General features: G+C 40.9%; 1 protein-coding gene across 1 annotated transcript in view; it reads right to left on the reverse strand.

Moving 5' to 3' along the window:
- The window catches only part of LOC102210212 (ras and Rab interactor 2-like), a 40,822-nt gene that overhangs the window by 12,533 nt on the left and 6,456 nt on the right, over positions 1-21,833 (reverse strand). Inside the window, exons 2-7 of the mRNA XM_005752506.1 lie at positions 14,393-14,495; positions 9,642-9,742; positions 7,696-7,906; positions 6,936-7,047; positions 4,675-4,747; positions 2,915-3,006 (exon numbers count right to left, since the gene is read on the reverse strand). Of these exons, the coding sequence (XP_005752563.1) occupies positions 2,915-3,006; positions 4,675-4,747; positions 6,936-7,047; positions 7,696-7,906; positions 9,642-9,742; positions 14,393-14,452 (649 nt within the window). The 5' untranslated portion in view covers positions 14,453-14,495. The remainder of the gene's footprint in view (positions 1-2,914; positions 3,007-4,674; positions 4,748-6,935; positions 7,048-7,695; positions 7,907-9,641; positions 9,743-14,392; positions 14,496-21,833) is intronic.

Genomic DNA, 21,833 nt, shown 5'->3' on the forward strand with positions numbered 1-21,833 from the left:
TCCATTCATCTACTTCGCTCTAAGCCCTTGCCAAGAACTCTGAATTGGCTAAGGGCTAACACATATGGATAGCAACCGTACACACCCATGGCTAGTTTAGAACAATTTCACTTACATCATGCGTGTCTTTGGAGTCCATGTATGTTTTCATTTTCTACGTTAGAAGCTATACAGTCATGGGGAGAACATGCAAAATTTCAACCAATGCAAACGTGCTCCCATGCAGTCCCCTGAAAACCCAACAGTACATTGCTCAACTGGTCAAATGCTGATTGGTTGACAAGCTAAGCAGAGCAGGAACACGACAGTGGAGTTCGTTGCCAACAGAGAAGAGCGAAAAAAAGATCAAGGATAGACTTCTATGAAGATCAGACCTCCCAAACAAAAGAAGTTGTCCCCTTTTGGCTGTTAAAAAGAACCGAGGTCTGCACTGAGACTAATGACTAGCTAATGTGAGAATCCATTAAAATATTCACGCCAACGTTACATTTATGTCATTTATGCTCTTAGTTCTTTAAGCACATTTTTAAAGATAAAGTTATTATGGTGCAAAACATCAAAACTTAATCAATTCAAGACTAAATACAAAAACATATCATTGATCTTAAAAGTTCCCCTCCTAATTTGTCAGCCAAATAGAAAATCTGTACACATGAAGTGTCTAATGGGCCACTTTTGGACCCGGCTGCCAAGCTAAACTTTAAGAACATTACAAAAAGTCAGTTACCTTACTAAAAAAACCTTCCCTACAACAGTGTTATCACAGGTGGAGCGCCACACAACATAGGTAACATGACACTGACAACGTCACACTCAACAGTGATCTTTTCTCCTCTGTGAGTCAGTGGTGAAAGTAATACCCACAGAGTCTCACAAGCATACTTGTTCATATCAACGTCAGAAACGTCTCCTAGATCAACTATTCACTGTAGCTCAATTACCTTTAGCAACACAAAGGCCACTATTGTGTCACTTCACCAAAAAGGCGCCCTTTTTATGAATGAAAGACTGTTTGTGGGGGGAGGGGTTGTTAAGACAACAAGTCTGTACGCACTTCAATAAAAGGCAAGAAAGTCATCAAATCATCGTGTCACATGGAATTCTTTAAGAAGAAGTCAAGTCTACCTTTGAGCACCCCTTAATGCCTCAAGCTGAATCACAGTGGTAGAGTCTGAGTGGATAAAAAAGTTGCTCTGAGAAGGATGTAAAAAAAAAGAGTGCTGTGGAACATAAATCAAAGGGAGTTCGATTCTGAGCCCTTTGCTGCATGTCATCACCCACTCTCTCTCCCTGCTTTCCTACTCTCCACTGTCAAACTGCCTAACAAAGGCTCAAAAAATAATCTTAAATGCTTGAATGTCATCAGGACTATTGCCTTTACGATGAATTTACAGAAAACTAAATGTTGTAAGTGGTAACCTACCAGGGTGAGACTTATCCCTGCACACTTTACATGTTTAAAAAACAAATCAACTTAAAAAGGGAAAATGTTTTTGATTTGTGTCACAATGATTATTTCCTTGTCCCTGGTTTGCTGAGACTTAGCCAAAAATCATCCCATGATAGTAAAAGGGAGGGTGGCACCACGACTAAAACGACTATCGCAGTTATTTGTCAGGATTATTCATTGAGTTTAGTGATAATAATGTTTGTCTTAGAGTCATGCTTTCACTTTTTCACAGGTCTGTGTCCCTAAGAGGAAAAATGTGAAAAAGTTGTAATTGTCTGAGTTGATATTAAACAAGTCACAGCACCGGGGCCTTCATGATTAGATGTAGTGCAGTTTGAGGTGAATTCTTAGGTGGTTGATTAAGTTAGCTTGATTTGCTCTTGTTTTGTGTTCCACTGGCAGACCACCACTTTCAATATCATTTGATCGTCTTCATTAAATTGCGTTAAACTAAAATCGTGATCAAGATTAAAATTGAAATAATTGTGCATCCCTAGTACTGGGTAAGGGATTGAGGCTGGTTGTTGGTGGTGATGACGTTGACCTCACACCAGTAAGTCATGAACATGAATAAAATCTCTTCCACAAACACAGGCGGTCTTGCCTGATTTAAACAAAGCTCAGTCGCACTGATCTGGGTGTGGAAGACGTTTTTGTCCCCAAGACTGATTCATTCAGCACCAGCATGCCAGTTAACTCCTCAAATACCATGGAATGTGGTTGGGATGGGCCACAGGAGGAAAAAAGTTTCTGCGGGTTTTACACCCGATAAATGTGGGAAAAGAGAAAGTACCGTCTGCTGACGGGAGTCCACAAATCAGTTTGAACAAAAAAACTGAAACTGAGCAATCATTAATTACATTAATTACTTCCAAATGACTGAATGGAGAAGAATAGTAACTGGCTATCAACAGCGCTCAGCAGTAATTTACTTCCATACTTGCAGCAAATACTGCATTCCTTAGACTTTCATAAGATAAGAGAGATAAGATAAAACTTTATTAATCCCTCGGGTGGGTTCCTCTGGGAAATTCGGTTTCCAAAAGCACAGCACCGACAGAAGTTGCAGAGTTACAGAATATTATATACACACACACACACACACAAAATACGAAGGGGATAAATAGAATAAATAGGAATAAAAATAAAAATACAAGTGAATTGCACATTTCAAGTATTTTTATTTTTATTCCTAATCATAGAATACATAGCTCTATAAGCTTCCAAAGTAGCTCTATAAGCTTCCAAAGTAGCTCTATAAGCTTCCAAAGTAGCTCTATAAATAAACAACCAACTATCACTGAGAGTTACACTGAACACAGATGTTACACAAACATTATTCTCAAAATGGCTTCAACATTTAAAGTTTATATGTAGCCAATTACGTCATATTTATTTGTCTCTGCAGTTTGAGTTCCCCAGCTTGACCATTAACACACACTACATATAAATAAGTGAACAAACCTGCACCAAGCTTAGCAACTTCCTCAAGATCAGAAAAAGTTCTGGCTGAAGCGATGGCCTCTGGGAGCTTCAGAGTAAACGGCAACACATCCCTGAGAAAGAGAGAAAAGGATCGATGAAAGTTAGAACACGGAGGAAAAGCGGTTTGATTTAAAAAGCTACTCTCAAACTTGTGTTAGTCACCGTGTTGAAAAAGCTGTGGCTCAGCTTTGTGTGCGATGGTGGCTAAGGTGTGGGTTCAACCACAGAACTGTGGAGGATAATATGTGCATGCTGCTGTGCTACCTCTGGGACTTTACCAAAACATTTCAAAGATTTTAGTTTCGGTCATGCAAGCTTGCGTGAACAACAGTGAACCTAATTTTATGATAGTGATGTCACAGTGAAGCCTGGACACACTGGGGCAGTGCAGGATATACATTTTGATCCCCTGTTGAATTCCTCATTTTAACAACTTACAAAGAAATAGGCAGTCTATAAAAATTAATTAATTAATTAATATATGTGCGTTCTAGTGAGGAAATAAGTATTTGATCCCCCTGAGAATTTGTCCAGTACACTATCCAACAGATAGTTGTGTGGCAGCTACCAAAGGACTAACTGTTATCAAACCACCGTTCACAGTTCCACATGACGACAGAATTGACCGCTAATAATTTTTGAACCCAAAGGTCATTTCCAAAGAGCTTCCAAACATGGCAGATTTCAAAAAGGATGAAATGAGAACATTGGAAAAGGGAAGGGCCAAAAGGAAGCCTAAAAAATATCTACTGCAGAAGAACAGGATCTGAAAATGATATCCTTTGGAGGAAAAAAACATAAAATCCCCCAAAAGACCTGACCCAGGTCAAGATACATCTGACTCTTCCATTGATCTACTGTTCATCATAGTCTCATCAGAAATCGACTTGAGGCTGTCAGAAAGCTATTCTTAATCCGCTCCTTTGCTCTGGTGCAATTACTCAAGAACTGGACAGAAAATCAGTGGCAACAGGTCTTGTAGAGTGTGGAATCCAAATTTGAATTATGGTTCACATTCAAAAGTCTGAAATTTGGGTATTATCGGTTATATATCAAATTCTGAGGATTCTGAACAAAAAGATTACGTAAATTTGTTCATGGGACTGAATGAACATGATTTTGTCTGAGAAACAAACATTATGCAAATAATCCAGTAATAATGAAGCAATCCCAGACACCAGGAGTGTTTTCGGACTTCAATGTCCAGGATGTCCTGTGAGGAATGCTTCAGCAGAACATTTGATGTGCGACCCCCGTGCAGAGCAGGCAATAGATAGGTCAATACATATCTGAACAATCAACAGTGCATAAGCATTTTACCCATATTATGAACTGCTAGCAGATTGTGAATACAGGCTGTGGAACTTTTGAGCTTCCTCGTCAGATGCAGCGTTAGGAGCTCAGTGTTTCAAGGCGGGCTCAGACTGCAGCTGCTGCTTCTCCATATCAAAAGAAGCCAGCAGAGGTGGTTTGGGAGTCTGACAAAGATGCCACCTAGATGAGGTGTTTCAGACATATCCAGCCACAAGGAGACCACGGGGAAGCCAGAGGACAAACTGGAGCGATTGTGTGTTTTGGTTGACTCGGGACTGTAACTGGGTCAGTAGTTCTTCTTTCTTGAGTTTTGTGATGATGGTTTTTAAATAACAGAAACAGAAGCAGCAGATATGTGCTTTAAAGCTAACAGCTGAAATATGAATGTCTAACAGTTTGCAATAATGATGGTATGGTGACTTTACCTGCTGATGCAGCAGAAGGCCATGAGGCGGAAAAGGTCTGCAAAGCTCAGTCCTGATCCCTCTAGAGAGAAAGCTGTAGGAAAACAGAAGCACATGATCAGTCCAGCGAAGGAAACCATCAGAGGGCAAAAAGCATTAGAAAAAGACAGCTCAGTCTTTTTAAAACGGTTTGCAGCAACAAAGGCCAATGAGGCAAAGCAAAACATTCACATGTTTGAAGTCAGTGCATGCAAAGTGTGGTTCAATTCTGCTTTATAGTCCCTTAATTCAAAGGAATCCCCACAAGGTTACAAACTATATACAAACAACAGCAACGAGAATGACAGTGTGTGAGCACTTTTCCTCGACTTACTGACTCATCAGTTTGTAAAAGAACACCATGCTGGAAAACAAAGAAGGAAATCCTTAGCACGCATGTTGTCAGTAATACACAAATCAAGAAGGCTGTTTGCTCACAACTTGGCACACAGTCAACGCTCCGGGCACTGAACTAAACATGACCAAGATCTTCGAATGGTGAACGCGTTAAACTCTGAGTAGAATGCAGTAAGACAAAGACATCATATACAGTCTCTGGAAAGAAGGAAAGTGGGTTAAAACCAAACCTGCCGACATGTACACGTCTCTTTTTTCTGGGACTTCAAATCTTCCTTCAGTCATTTCACTTTTACTTGTTGAAATATTGACTTTAACACATGAAAAGAGCCCTTATTATTACCTGTCATTACAGCAATGACAGCAGGCCTGGTAGCACATTCCCACACCACTCATCACAGGATACCTGCCCAAATACCTTTATCAAAGTCCATTAATCAGAATTCTCTGTTAAAGAGCACGGGTTTAAACAGGCCACAGAACAGACTCGTTACAGAGCAAATGATTCATATGGAAGAATTCCCTCCCAGGTAGAGCGCTCCTGTTAATGTTTTAAACTGTTATTGCAACACCTGCAGCTTTGCTTGCCAAATGTTTATCACAGCTCAATCAAGGGCCAGCTCTTCATGCAGTGGACAATGTGGCTAGTGTGAGCTTAGAGTCACACCAGATGGAAAATACCACTAACGGTTACTTTAAAAAAAAAAAACAGTTCCAGACAGCAGTGCAGGGGTAAAGTGGAAAAACTCCATAACAGCACAAGTTTTGGAGGTATGCAACTGCTGCTCAGGAGGGGAATCCAGCCCTCTTTCTGTTTGCATTTCTGTTTGTCCTCCAGATTATTGCAGAATGTCTCCATGCATGTCAGCTTAAGAAAAGTCACTTTAAAGGAACAGGAAAGTGGTCTTTAAACATCAGGTGTTAAAAAACAGTAACTCATTATTACTGCTGCAAATCACTGAGATCACTGAGAGTATTACAGTCGATGGAAATGCTCAGTAGAAGACTTTGTCTCACTGTGCTCATTGTTTTCTCTGCAGGTGCAAAGAGAAACGTCACTGTCTCTTTAGTTTAGCAGGGCTGAGATTCACACTCAGCACATTCTGTTGCTGGGTAAGCATTTGGAAATTCCAGTTCAGTGCAGACAGAAACTGATGGCAACAGACAGGTACAAGAAGCACACTGTATGCATTCTGGAAGTCTGGGAAATCCCACTTTTTATGTGGCTGAAAATGCAACACTAACACACTTATTCAGAGTGACAGGGAAGGAAGAAGTGAGCACAGAAATAAAGCGAAACAAACAATATATGAAAGCCTGTGACATATTTTGAAGACATAAGTATTAGGGTTTTACTACAGGCTTGTCTGCTATTTGCCGAGCTCATCTCTGATGACGGCCCTGCTGTGAGTGCTGTGGTCCTGCGTGGGAACTTGGCAGCTGGAAGGTGCTCTTGTGTTCATCTTCGACCTGAGTCTCTGTGGTTTATAGTGTCGTTTAGGCCTGGGATTCTTTTTTTCAATTTTAGATTTAGGCCTTCAGCCTTCAGAATTACTGATACTGCCTGTCTACTCAAATAGCTGGTTATGAGACAGGTGTGAGTCATGAGGAATGTTGTCACCAAAAGCATCTAAACAAGTTGGGTTTCTGTTCAGTAATGGACAGTAAATGACCTTTTCAGAGTCCTCAAAATAATTAAACCATTCTATTCAAAGAGCAGCTAATTGTAGTGACAAGTTCTGGTACTGCCTAAAAGTATCCAGTAGAGGAATTACCCCTGTAAATTCTTTGTTCTTCTCCTTGCATCATTCCACTATTAACAGCTCTGCCTGTTGCTGCTGGTGACTGACAGCTTTGTGTATCTCAGTGGAAAAACAAACACTTACTGTACTGGCTCTCCTTTACGGGGAAATCTTTGACAGGAACGCTCGAGTCTTTATCCATGCGTAGAGATATGACTTTTTTCTGCAGGCTGGCTGATTTCCTCACCACAAATGTCTATGGGTAAGGAAAGAGAACACATCCAGTTAATGTTTGCACAAAAACTGGGTCATTCTTCATGTTCTGCTGACTCAGCTGTGCTTTGTAGAGAGCTGGAAATACTGTAAGGAATGTCCTAACATCCAGACGCTTCCTATATTTACAAAACGTATACACAACAATGGACGTGTAGTGCTGTATATTTACTGTTATCAGAGGCTAAAAATATCCTATCCTATTTTAAAAAACACAGATTTGGATGGAATCTTGCAGAGAGGTGGGGTATCGGCAATATCATTTCATTTTGGTCCCAATTATCCAAAATATTTTCTTTAAAAACAGACAAACACCGACCATGGCAGAGATACTTTTACTGTTTTTTTAAAACGTTTTTTGCAAAATGAGTTCTTTAAGACTCAAAAAAGTGACTCCCATCATGTTGTTGAGTGAGTGATCTTGTTGTAATGCATATAAGCTGACTGCGGTCTAACAATACACTACTACAATTGTGACTGGTTTTATTGAGGAAAAGAAAAAGTTTGCCATGTTAGTTGTGATTTCATGCCTCTGTTGTATTAAACATTAACTATTAATCCAAAGTGAGAGCCTCCAGGTAAGTTAGCAGTGTTGGAAAGAAGGAAGCCGCAGTGGCAGCTGTTGCCTCACCCCAGCTTGCTCGTTCTGCAGTATGTGCATGGCTTCCTCGTGGCTAAGGCCCAGCTGTAGCCACACAGTATGGGTATGCACCAGTCTGTCCAGGACGCTGACGCGTCGGTGAAGCGAGTCGTAGCCAGAGTCTCTGGCACCGGCCAGCCCTCCACCAATGCCAGCACAAGGTGAGGCCTGCAGGAAGAGGCCTCCCACTTCTTCCCCCAGTCTGGAAAAACAAACACATAAAATCAAGCATCAGTGGCCGGCTACACAAACCACAAAAAAACATGCAGAATTTTTATTTTAACGTGTAACATTTGAACATATTTCAGAATTGAAGGCATGTTCAGAGACATTCTCACATGGTTCTAAATCAAAGGGCGATCGTGGCTCAAAGAGTTGGCAGTTCGTCTTGTAATTGGAAGGTTACCGGTTCGAGCCCCGGCTCGGACAGTCTTGGTCGTTGTGTCCTTGGGCAAGACATGTCACCTACTGGTGATGGCGCGATATGGCAGCGTCGCTTCTGTCAGTCTGCAGGGCAGCTGTGGCTACAACTGCAGCTGCCTCCAACAGTGTGTGAATGAATAGTGGAATTGTAAAGCGTTTTGAGGGCCTCGAAAAGCGCTATATAAATGCAATCCATTATTATTATTATTATATCCACAACAAAACTGGTATTTATTAAAAATAGTTTTTTATTGACATAGTTAAAAAGTAGTACAAATGTTGCAGATGAGCTGCTCCTTGGCAATAAACTCAAATAAAGAACGATACAAAGGTGGACTGATTAGATCGAACGCGCCCACGCAGACAAAAATCCCCAAAGTGTGGCTAAAATGACGCCTCGACTTCCTTTTTCACAGTTCCCTTTAATGAAATTTACTAGAAACTTTCTAGCAGTAAAAGTAAACCTAAGAAATTAGGAAGGGGGGCAAATACTTTAGAGCACTGTAGACTTTATGCTCAGAAAGCTGATGCAACCGTTTCCAAATCATCAAGAGAAAGCCTTTGTTTCTAAACTCTTGTTGTGAAGCATCAGTAGGCTATGCAGTGTTGTGATGGTTCCCTCCCTGTAAGAACATTTATGGTTTGAGTCTTTGTTGGTTTCCTCCTGCAGTCCAAAGACATGCATGCTAGGTTACCTGGTATTTTAGCTGTGAATGTAAGGTTTAAACTGTAGAGGAGAAACAAGTTGTGGAAGAATACTTGGGCTTGTAAGCTAAAGCACTCAGTGCGACCCAGCCTTTAGTTTGCTTGCACAACATTCAAGACATCTTTTAACTTTGTATTTCTGAAAAGAGTCAACAGAAGCTCACATATTTACTTATGTTATTTATTAACGCAGTAAAGCCCCCTACTGAGATTACACACAGTTCTTCCAGCTCTCACTATATACTAAGATGCCCACGCACACTTTTAATACTCAAAGTGTTCATAGTGTTTAAAAAAAGGCTATGAGTAATTCAGTAAATTTAGTTCAAATTATTCCAACACAGACAGTGTGCCTCGCAGGGCCTATCAACCTCCTTCTCGGTTCCTCAATAACTAACCGGTACTTTCTGAATTCTACAGAAACCGTCTCTCAGAGGAATTAATCACTGAAGTCCACACTGGACCTTCCAGCCAAGGTATGAAACTTTACACTAGATCCACAGGTGAGTGCTGCATGTTCACAAGCAAATCAGGTGTTTGTTCAGAGACGTTTTTTTCAGAGTTGAGAGACGAGTGAGAAACACGCACTGCAAAGCAGCTCCTGTTTGTCAAGCTGACTCCTGACATTGCTCAGTGGCATCTTTGTGCCGATATCACCACATTTCACACATCAAGACCTAAAGGTTTGCTAGGAGCGCTCTCTGCTGGCAGCCATGGAGAAATACACCAGAAGAAATCTAAAGATATACAAGCACAAGCAGACACACAATTTAGGAACTGTCTTTAATACAGACACAGCATGAGCTCACCCCACAAGTGTTTCTGTCTTCTGAGATCCTCCCACAGGCTCCGTGTTTTTCCCCATCACCTTCTTCAGAGTGCCGATCTCCCAGGCAAATGAGTCGATGAGCTGCACAGACACAGAGACAAAGACTCGATGATCAAAGTGCTTCTGCTGCGTTTCCTGTGGTGCAAACTCTTTGTGAGGATCAATCCGACCTTTGGCTCTTGGGAGTGAGGACATCCTGACTTTCAAAGGATGTTTTAGAACTGGGAAAGAACTTTATGGTTCAGCTTCGAGTCAGCTTTAGTTTATGTTTATTTTATTAGGATGTGTTTAAGAAGCGAAGGATGGCATTCGTCCATGCAAATCCTCTTCAGGAGAAGTAGAAGTACGTGTTTGTGGTTGCAAGACAGTCTACTCCCATTTAACCACTTCCCATTAACTAACCAAAGTTGCTACAGAGGAAACAATTTGTGTCTGTGTTCATGTTGGAACATCTTCATGTCCATACAGGTTCCACAGAGATCTGTATTGTTCACCATTCAAATCTTCTTAACCACAACACAGTATCAATATAACGTGGTTTGAATCGTAGTAACTTGAAAACAAACACATTTTGCATGTTGGCCACATTGTACCGTAATTATTTGATGCTTATGCATGTGATGTTTGTTTTAAACCAGCAGTTTAGTCCTCAACATTGTCCAACTGTTTAACTAAAAGTATAAGTATTTTATTTTGCTGGGCTCCACTTTGGCAACAAGTGAAGTGTAAAACGCCCAGTCTGGTTGCTGAAAAGAGATTTAACCCAGAGCAAGAGAGAACAAGCAAGAATCCAACTTCCATCTAGTCGAGTTAGAAGTTATGTGGATGCCTGATCACAAACATTTCACAACCAAAAAGGTCGATCAAATGTACTAAAAAAAGACCCACACATCAGCTTTTTAAATGCCAGTTGCGACAGCACTCATGTGATCACACACATACATATTTGATTTTTCTGTATTTCCTGTCAGCTGTTTTTCCACTTCTAGACAAATCGTACTGAGAAAGAAAATGTACAGACACACAAGAGCAGAGAGCCACATTCTTTTGACCAACTATCTTGTTTTCATAATAGCTATGAGCTAGCTCACTGATTTAACACACTGCATCTTGAATCGTTAAACATGAACTGTATTAGCTATCAAACCATAAAATACACATAAAATATGTGAATAAGACTTTAAATTGTGTCTGTGCTGAACTTTCTTTTGTTTCTTTGTTGCTCAACTGACTTTATTCTGCAGGTTAACTATGGCCTCAGTAACAGCTAATTATAACTTATTGCACATTTTAAACCCACTGGCTCTAAAGCAAGAACAATGCCTCGTTAATTTTAGGAAAAAATAAACCATTTTAACAAACTAAAGGCTTTTATGAATATTTTTAATCCATAAAAGATTTCTATATACGATCATAAGCATCTTTTAGGGCTTCGTGAGGACTGTATGCCCATCAAATAATGCTTTTTATAAGGCCTTGACAATAAGTATGAAGAACAGAAAGGAAACGTTCAGATCAGACAGAAACTACCCTTAACGGGTAAACTGGCAGCAGACACTTAAGGCCAGGAACACATCCAATCAAAAGAGCCTATTTATAAAATTACACCCCCCCCCCAATTTGTCTTTCCATATAAATTGTTTGACGATTTATTAGATTTTGAAATGTGTCAAATGAGAATTTGACACAAATTCTACCTTCTTTTTTCTTTGTGTCAGTCTGGCCTTGACCCTCGTCAGAGTGTCACTGATGTCATTGGTTTCACTTCCCAGTCCAGCTTCTGTTGGGCAACCTCACATCAGCAGCTTCAGCAGGGTGAGGAAACCTTTAGTTCAGCTCTTTCAGAGGAAATCAAATATCTGACTCCTTCATTTTTTAAGGGGAACATTTAAGGTTCACAACCTCAACGTTTAGAAAGACAACACTTTCTCAATGAAGCCACAGATGTTCCCCTCCCCCCCCCCCCATTTACAAATTATAAATGCTAAACAAAGAAATAAATTTCCTAAACCAGATGAATAAAATGAACAGCTGCTGCAGCGCCACAAGCAATAAAAGCAGCTTTAACTACCAAATTTAAGGGGGCAGAATGCATATTAAGAGAAAGCCAGGCCACACTGGCTCAGACAACAGCTTAGAATATTCTAGCACTTCTCTTTGAGCTACAGACATAAAAATGTAGACATTTCAACTGTATTTCAGCAGGATCACAATGGGTTTTTGAGTTTTGCTATAAATCATAACTGATTTGTCTCTCTATAATATGACTGGCATCAAAGTATAAGAAAAGCTTTTTGTCCTATGTTTTAGAATATATCAAAATATTATTGTATTAATATCCAACTAATGTTTGTTGGTAGATACAGCATTGTGCCAAAGTCTTGAACCAGTTCTTATTTCTTTGAATGTATTTTCCATGGAAGCAGAATTTCTTGCAATAATTCAAACAAAGGTGCCAGCACCAGTGTCGTGTTTGCATATAACAAAGTTGTCAAGGAACCAGTTTTAAAATGTATCTTTAGGTAGTTTGTTATTAGCACCCTGTCTGCCTGTCTCGTTTCTGTAATTAGCTACACAGTGTGACAAACATGCACCAACAAGAGTACCAAAGAGCTATTAGCTAGAAAGTTGGTGTGAAGTGTGTCTTTAAAAGAAGAAGCTGGATACGTGGAGAACAAAATCAGGATAAGAAAATACACAAAGACCTGACACCTGGCGAGATATTCATCTGGCCTTGGCGATCTTTTTTCAGTTTTGAGATCCAAAAACTGGCAAACCTGATTTTACAGGATTTACTCTTAAATGTTTTGAGGCGACTGCTGCTGTGACTTGGCACTGAATAAATAAAACTGAAATGCATCTCACTTTTCCATTTTGCTCTTATATAACATCTATTACAGCTACGCAAGTCTGCAGTAACAAAGTGTTTTAGTTTTCAATATCACTATTTTTATTAAACCCCTGTGAAAAAGCATGTGAAATGTGATACTATTTTGATATTACATTTAGACCAATGACTGCATTGGTTTAGACCCGATCAGACACCCTTGATCAACAGAGGCTCGCTGAGCACCAGCTGACACTCAGTGATGTTTCTCAGAAACGTCTGAACAGGACGAGCCACTCTTCTACGCTCTACTGAAAATAAACTTTGCACTATTTCACCTCAAGTTTCAAACACTGACAAGCTGATATTTTCTAAGTGTTAACCATCAGTGCCAGTTATCACAACATGCTAACACCTGCAGCAGCTTAGCTGTAGTCCTGCCTTAAACACACACACTCACACACACGGCCTTGTATTACAACTTTGACTCACATCAAAGCAGTAATGACTTCAAAGCTTGGCAACAACAAAAAAACCTCAACTACAGCAAGTGACACACTCTGCATGCAATTGTGCAGGGCTGCTATTAACAAAGGAGAACCTACCACACACCCACAGACACATGCATGTGTGCTGAAGTCACCGTTTCACCCTCACCGCATGGACACCTGTCCTAACAGACTCCATACACTTGCATGCCGTGCAAACGCCGAGACAGTGATTTCCGCTCTACATCAGTACGATTTATTAAAGGTGTAATTAAAAGGCCTGAAAGTCCCAGACAACATAAGACTTTTAACGAGTGTTAAAAACAGCGTTGTCTGTGAGAAGCAGTGGAGTGGATTCAGCACCACAGCGACTCTCTTCAGACCTCACAAAGCTTCGAATACAAAGAGTTGCTCCTAGTAACATTTTCAAAGCATGTCCTATTAAATTTAGGATGAAATATTGATTTAATAGTAAAAATAATTTATCTACAAATAATAATACAATGTTGAACACTGTGGAAAACTGTTGGGAGTGGTGAGGAGGACTCACAGAGCACAGTTCTGCAGGAGCGCACCAGAACAAAGTTCGGCCACAAGTTGGGAAAAACTAAATATGCACTTCATAGATTTCAGTTAATTCATCTTTTTAAAGGTCTAATCGAGCCAAAAGGACCAAACTGTGTGTTTCTGAATTAAAATCTGACTCACAGCAGTACAATTTTTTTCTTCTACGGTCTTCAGTAACTGAGATGAGCATTTAAACAAATAACCTGATGAACTATTCGTGCACTCAGGTCAGACGTAGGAGCTCTAAGAGTACTCCTGTTGTTGCGCTGCACAGGCAGAGACACTGCTTTATGTTCCAGCGTTATCACATCTTTTTTATTTGTGTAATGAAATTGTCAATTTAGGGTCATAATGACACCATTTAACAACTCTGCTCACCCCACAAGTCTTGTCTCAGGGGTTACTGAGACAAGACTGTTCCCTTTTTTCCAAATACATCCAATTAAATTTTACTTTACTGTACTTTATCTGACAACTATCACATCTCGGCAGTGCCAGAGTTACTGTGCCACTCTGTTGCTCTAAGTGTAAGACGAAATAAGGAAATTAAGGGCGGATTTTCTCACAAAGTTGATTTCAGTCTTAATGAAATTCCCCTAATAAATAAATGTCTATGAAAAAGAAAAGTGATTGCTTTTCTTCTTCTTCGTCAGTCAGAATTTCTTTAGTAGGAAATGTAGGAAATTTTGACAATAGCCTGATTTCTCATGGTCTGATGAACGTGATGCTGACTGCAACTTCTTCCTCAAAAACTTCAGGTAGAGACAGTGAGGGACAGTCTCTACCTGAAGCGTGCTGAGCGCAGCTCTGTTTGTAAGGATGTTTCTGACTGCTCAGAGTGGCACACACCTTGAAGAAACTGCCCTTGCTGTCCCGCTTGGAGGGCAGACTGATGTTACTTGTAGACATGTTGCCTCTGTGGTCGTCTCGGTGCGCCTGTCTGATGAGCCGTCTATGCAGGAGGGGAAAAAACACACACAAACATTAGAGACAAACAAAGGAGATTCACTCGTTCAGAAACACCATTTCCCCACCACACTTTTTCTCATTGTCTTCCTCTAAACCATTTGAAATAAATTAAGGCTGCTTGTGTGTGGAAGGAAACAACCCCAGCTCAGAAAACAGCCCGAAAAATTAACGATTCACTTTCCTTCACTTGCTAGCACAAATACATACTAGAGCACATGTTCTCTTGGGATATAAAGGTACTATGTACAAATGTACTGTGATTTAAATATGGGACAAAGCTGATATCTCTTTCTAGTTTCTGTACTCTTGCTGCAGAAAGTTTTACAGTGTTGTGAAAAATTATTTGTCTCCTTCCTGATTTCTTAGTTTGCTGCATATTTAATCAAACTATTTTTACTTTTTTCAAAAAAAACTAACTGATGAATGATGATGTGATTTATTGAGGGCTATCCAACTGGCATTGCTCTACCTCACTCCTCATTAATCATGGTTTTAAAATAATTTCTATCTTAAGCAACATGCATATTTTAGGTCTTATACTCTGAAAAACATTTCACTCAAAACAAATTCCAAAGCAGATTTGTGTTTCCTACAATACTGTTTGTGTTTTTAAACAGACTGAACGCACGAGCATACGCAGAGGCACGCTTCTCACAGATGTTGTGGCGGATCCTTTTACAGCAGCTGATACGAGCCAGCTGTGAGTGGCATGCAAACACATTGCAGTCCTTCCCTTTAAAGAAACACGTGAGAAAGAGGAAAACACCAGCAACCACTAGCTGACCCAAAATCCTTTCCTCTTCAGAGTGCTTGAACAGAGGCTGTTATGAAAGCATAAATCTTGAGTCTGCGGCTGGACTCAAGATTATGTGGAACAAGCGGACACGCGGTGGTTTTACCGTCATTGTTGCCAACGACAACGCATAAAAACAAACGCTTGTCTGTCTGTAGTGTGGTTATATTAAATATAAGAGAAAGAGAGAACTTTAACTAATTAACATAGCCACTACAGTGACCATCAAAACCATGAAAAAAATATTGCCGTAAACAGTTTATTTTACGACACGACGACAAACAATAGCGTAAAATGAAACGATGGACGTTTTCATATCGTCATCCGATATATCGTTATATCGAACAGCCCTACTCGAGCTAGAGGTCAAACGTCTAACTGTTGATGCCCTCAGACATACATGACATGAGGGAATGCAATGTATAGAAAACTATTATATGTAATCTATACGAGGCAACAAGAACTTCTGTCCATAACAATCCTGGTAACAGAGCTGTGATGACACAGAGCTACTCTAAGTTTAAGGACATGGAACTTTGCCAAGAGAGTGAGGTTGGGCGTCCACTACCCCACTAGTGGTAGTGTTTAAGATATCTGAAGCTCCATCATGGTAAGCATGGACAGAGCCTAAGGCTGGTTTTCCCCACTGAGGTGTTTTTACCCTTTAAGCCTTGAAAAACAATTTGAGTCAAGCAGATACCATCTCTTGGGGTCAGGGTTCCAACATCTGAAAAGAACAATGATCTGGTCATTTTTAACAAAAAGGAATCACTTGGCGAACATCTGATTTGAGGGACTCTTGGACAGTTTATGAACGTAAAACTATGCAGACCGTCTTAAACAATGACGCATGCACTCTAGAGCAGCCCAACAGTGACATGGACAAAGAAGTCACATATAAGCTAATCCACGAGGAGCTTCTCTGTAACACTGATCATTTAGTGATAGAACAGCCTGGACCCACCTTCACTAATTCAAGCCATGACATGTAGTGCACCATGTCAGGTTGATGTTGCCTGACATGTTTCCTCATGTCCATTCTACTAGGACAACAAAGTCTCACCATTTTTAAAAACCAGATCCTTTAGATTCACTGCTAGAAACTAAATGGTGCCGGCAGTGAATGGAGCTGACCAAACCACAGGGATAAAATAAACAAGGACAGGATGCACTGATGAGACATCTAGATGTTGAACCAAGGGGAGAAGTCTTTTTTTTTTTTTTGGAAAAACAACAACACCAGAGCATCAGATTTCCCTTTTATTACTATTAATTTTCTTTTTTTTTTTGGCTTGAGAAAATTGGCAAACATTGATTGAGAAACCTTGAGAAAAACAGGTTTCTTTCCTGGAAAGCAAGCACAGCTAAAGATTCACAGAAGGCATGCGACCTCACTGTTTTTTGTTGTTTTGGTTTTTCCCAGCATGCCTCGTTTCTCCTCTTCTCCTCACAAATCTATCGGGGCTCTGTTGGGTCAAGTCCTCATGTGAAAACAAAGCAGCAGGTGGGGTTATAGTAAGATGTGTTTGTGATTGTGTGTGCAAGCTGCAAGTGTGTGATTCACACACAGTCCAAACCCAGTAAACAGGAAGGCTGGTTGTCAGTCCATGAAAAATAAACAGACTGCCAGTTCCCCAGAATAATAAATAGCAGAAGGAATGCATAAATTACACAAAGTGAGAAACAAACAGTGGAGCAATATGTTAACGCCAGATGATTAAGTAATAACAAGAATGAGGAATAAGGAAACGAGCTGTTTGATCACCTGCTGAAGTCTGCATTGGAACTAATGTAAGTTCTGTATCTTTTGAACACACACGGAGTATTTCATTGTAGTTTTTTTCCTTTTGAAAACAGTACTTTATGGTTTATGGAAAATCCATAAATTATGGCCACAAATCATAACCCTGATTTGAGAATGGGCTTTGCAATAGATCGTCAACATTTCAGTGTCACGAGTTCCAAAATCTCCGTCTTAATGAAATGACATTGATGACAAGCAAGGAATCATCTGTCATTTTCCTCCAGTTACTATATTTGGTGTTCTTCTTTACCAGTCCGTACATACACTCTGTGACAGTAAGTCACATGCTGCACGGTTCCCAGGAAAATGGGGCTTAACAAAGTCGGCGAGTAAACTACTACAACAGAACATGTGGAAATGAAAACGTGAATCATACGTGTGTGTCACTGTGTCATGTTTACAGTAAAGCAGCCATCAGCTGCAGAGCTGCAACACATACAAACCATGTGACATACCTGTAGACACCTTAGATTTTTTTTCCTTTTGTTCAAAGAGACACATCAGAGTTTAGATGTGATGTAAACGTCCACATTAATCTTTAGAAAAAATTAAACACACTCAAGAAGTCAACAAACGTAAGTGCAGCAAACACCAGCTCAGCAATACTGGAATCCACAACTATGGCTGAAAGAGGGAAACAAACTGAGATGAGTCATATCCTTTAACAAAAGCCTGGCTTTTGTTATGAAAACTACACCTCTATCACATGTTTTGCGTTCAGGGTCCTGGTATTAGCATAGCTGCTACTACATAATACTTGTACCAGCCTTTTTAACACAGCGTGTTAGACCACTATGGTAAGAGTGACTAAATGTGTTCACTGACCACAGGACTGCAGAAGCGTTTAGAAGCCCAGCGTGTACCACTACAGGACCAGGCCTGACTTTAAACAGTGCTGCCTGAGGTCTCAAAAATCTCAGACATTCATTGTTTTCCTTTCCTCCTCCAGATTATCTTAACCTTTGAAGAAATGTTATGGTCATATTTCTGTGTGTCTGAGTTCAAGTGAAAAATGCGTATGCTGTCCCAAGAGACCTTGAGAAGAGTAAATTACATTCATGTGTTCACATAACTGACCAATCGGTTCAATACAGAGCCTCACAGTGAATACATTACATGGAGTTAATACTGCTTTTTGTAGCTGATCTACCATCTTTTGCAGTATTTTTAAGCACCAAGTGCACGAACCCTATTAGTCTTCTACCTCAGAGCAGTCTGAGGTCCCTGCATGTCTGAGCATGTGTGCTGAGACATAAAGGAACTGAGTGGACTACTGAAGCTTACTGTTCACACTTAAAACCACAAGAAGCTCCCACCCTCCCAGCCTAACATATAGCTGTACAACACTCATTTTCATAGGTGTCTTTTTAGCAGTGCCACATGACTCACCATTATGTGTTCGGTTACTATTTCCCAACAAGTCACAATTCTCTGGTGCTCAGAGACACTCAAAAACAAACACTACTCAGGTTGGTGTCTGTTTCCTTTCCGTTTCCCCCCATTATCATCCTGTTGATAATGGGGGGAAAAAAATCCCACACACAGTCCCAGACCTTGACCCTAGGTGGGGGGTTCAGCTGAGGTAGCGCCATCAAAATATCACCTGGCTTCACATACAAAACTCCTTCAACATTTTTCACCAACTTACTGTGTATGACAGTGGTATCCAGCATCATTACCCACCAACCTACAGCAACTGAGCAGTGGGAGGCAATATTAGGAAAAGTCAGGGAAATCACAAATCAGTGGTGCATCACTGGCATGCAGTGTTTTCCACACACAGACTGAACAGCCCACTCAAACACACTAACAGCTGCAAAGGATATCTGGTGACTCGTTTTAGCATCTTATTTTCAAAGCTTAATAGCTGCCAACAACCTAAGCCAACACCTTCCAGTCTCTTTATCCCTGACAGACATAAGCTTAGCATCTCCACAGCTTCCACTTCCGAATGACTATTGGGCAACTCCAGAAGTATGTTTACTCATTCACAAAAATATTCAGGTTTTTTCCCAATTTGTTATGAAGAAGACAATTCCACTCATTCCTTGTAATCACTGGCTATTTTATGAAAAGGAAGGAAACTTGTGCACAGAATGGCTCTCAGTACTTTAAGTAGAAGACCAAGTTGGCCAAAAAAGAAAAAAAAATGTCCACATGCCATTCCTGAGCACTTCTCCTCCATCTGATGGGATTTCCTGTAGGTCATGGGCTACGCTGGCAGCCATCTAGTTACTTCCACTTAGAAAGGCTAAGTTTAGCTTTTAAAAGTGTGCGAGTGCACTCCTCTTTACATTAGCAGGGTGTGTCCCCTCACCACAGGGCACAGATTTATTCCATGGAAACCTGTCCCACAGCACAGAGATCACCAACTTGCACAAACACACATTTGAACTGAGAAGAGAGCTCTCTGCAGCCAGACTGTGTAAACACACACACACAAACACACCACAGTCTGCTGTCAAAGTATTTGCACTGCACCACTCACACCCAGTATGCTTAACCAAATTCAACAGCACCTCAATAAAAGTGCTGATGGCGCAACACCTGACTTAAATCACAGCTCAGGCTCAAAGTATCCTCTACACATAGACCCAGTTAGCTCCAGATGTGAACTTTGTGTGCTTTCAGTTCTGATGGAGAACAAGTCCATGAGTCACTCACCTGTCTAAATAAGAACAGGATTCGTTTGTGTTGTGGATACAGTGCTGCTGTGTACCCAAAAAAGTAGAGTGGTTCAGTTGGCTCCATTGCATGTTACAACTGTAGGATAGTGAGTGTGTGAAATTTCACAGGTAACAGGCTTTCTGCAGCCCATAAGTCTGTCTTTTTATTGTTGAGCCAAAAGCTGATCAAAGTAGCTGCTAGCCAAATGGTGACATTCACATCTCACTGAAATTCTCTGAAAGTGTATGTTGCAGATTTCTTCTATGTTCCTACTGGCTGACCCATCAGTGCACACACAGAGCCCCGCTGTGCTGTCTGACGCACAACACGCTGATAAATGCTTGTTAAGACATAAACTGTTTTCAGCTTTCAGTTTTATTTGTCATATGCAAGTTAGCACAGGGTCAACATTCTGTTAAGTCCAGAATTGAATTCAAAATCCTGCTCCTCACATACAAGGTCTTAAATAATCAGGCCCCATCATATCTTAATGACCTTGTAGTACCATATCACCCTATTAGAGCACTTCGCCCTCGCTCTGCAGGCCTACTTGTTGTTCCTAGAGTATTTAAAAGTAGAATGAAACAAGGTTAATGAACAGTGTACTCTCGCAGTATTTTTTTTCTGCAGGAAGCAAGCTGTCTTTGTAAGTAGTTGGGAAATATTTTGTCATTACTGGGTAATTCCCAGAGCTACAACCATTTCTGTGATGTAAAAGAAATGGTACACTGTTAGATCACATAATTGTGAGGGCTTATTAGCACAGAGGAGCATAGCTGATGCTTTAGCAGTGGGGCGGAAAATAGTTGGGCATTTTAAACATTCCACCTTAGCCTACTCCCGCCTCGAGGACATTCAGGGACAGCTCAACCAGCCAATAAAGAGACCGCAGCAGGACGTATTACATGCTCCAGTCCCTCATAGAGCAAAAGCGAGTGCTGGGCGTGTATGTGTCCGAGCACGAACTCCCTGACTATCTCGCCGCTCACCAATGGGCTCTTATGGAGACGCCTGTTGCCATCCTCGCCCCCTTTGAGGAACCAACTAAAAAAGTGAGCAGCTACGACGCACTAGCCTCTGATGTCATCCCAGCTGTGACTGTGCTAGTGAGACTTCTAAACAGAGAAACAGACGAGGACCACGGCGTCAAGACAATGAAAGCAACCTTACAGGCAGCTGTCACGAAGCGCTTCAGTGACGTCGAGACTTCATCTCCACCATACTTGACCCAAGGTAAAGTCTGTGTGCTATAGGTATTCAATGATAAACTACAGCACTAAATGTAAGATTAATTTCCATCTGAAAATATTATATTTTTGTAACTAAAATACACAAATACAAATGTATGCAATATATATAATATGAAATATATTTCCCTTATTACTACCAGAAAGTCAAATGGCTGGCATCTGTGACAGTGGTTTAGGGGAAACTAAAATCAGTCCTATTTTTCCACATATTAATACATTCATGAATTTTGTGCAGGTATAAAGATCGCTTCTTCTCCAACAACACTGCTCCGGAGGCCAAGCTGCACCTGAAGCAGGAGCTGCAGATGATGTCCAGAGCTGAGGCAGAGGGGAGTCGGGCAGAAACTGCAGAACCTCCTGCTAAACTGTTCGTCAAGGCCCAGGCCAGCACTAGCAGCAGTCTGGACACTGTATTTGACGAAATCGCTAAGGAGCAGCCCCAGGCAGCACAGCCGCTGGCAGCAGGTGCTGCCATTGAGCTCGACACGTACCTCGGAGAGGCCCCGAGCCCTCGCGAAGACAGTCCTCTGAAGTACTGGGGTGTCAACAAAATCAGGTTCCCCACTTTGGCTAAAATGGCCCATAAATACCTCTCAGCCCCATGTAGCAGTGTGGAAAGTGAAAGGCTTTTTAGCTCAGTGTCACACGTTATAGATGAAAACAGAAACAGGCTGGCTGCTGATCATGCAGAAAAGCTACTTTTCTTAAAAAAACCTGCCATTCACTTTTTCTAAATAGGCTCCATTAAGCGAGTCGTCTTAGACTTGATGTTAATACCTACCTCAGTTGCACTGACTGCCACAGTTC

Source organism: Pundamilia nyererei, unplaced genomic scaffold (genome assembly GCF_000239375.1).
Source record: "Pundamilia nyererei isolate P.nyererei 1_Seehausen unplaced genomic scaffold, PunNye1.0 scaffold00363, whole genome shotgun sequence".
NCBI lineage: Eukaryota > Metazoa > Chordata > Actinopteri > Cichliformes > Cichlidae > Pundamilia > Pundamilia nyererei.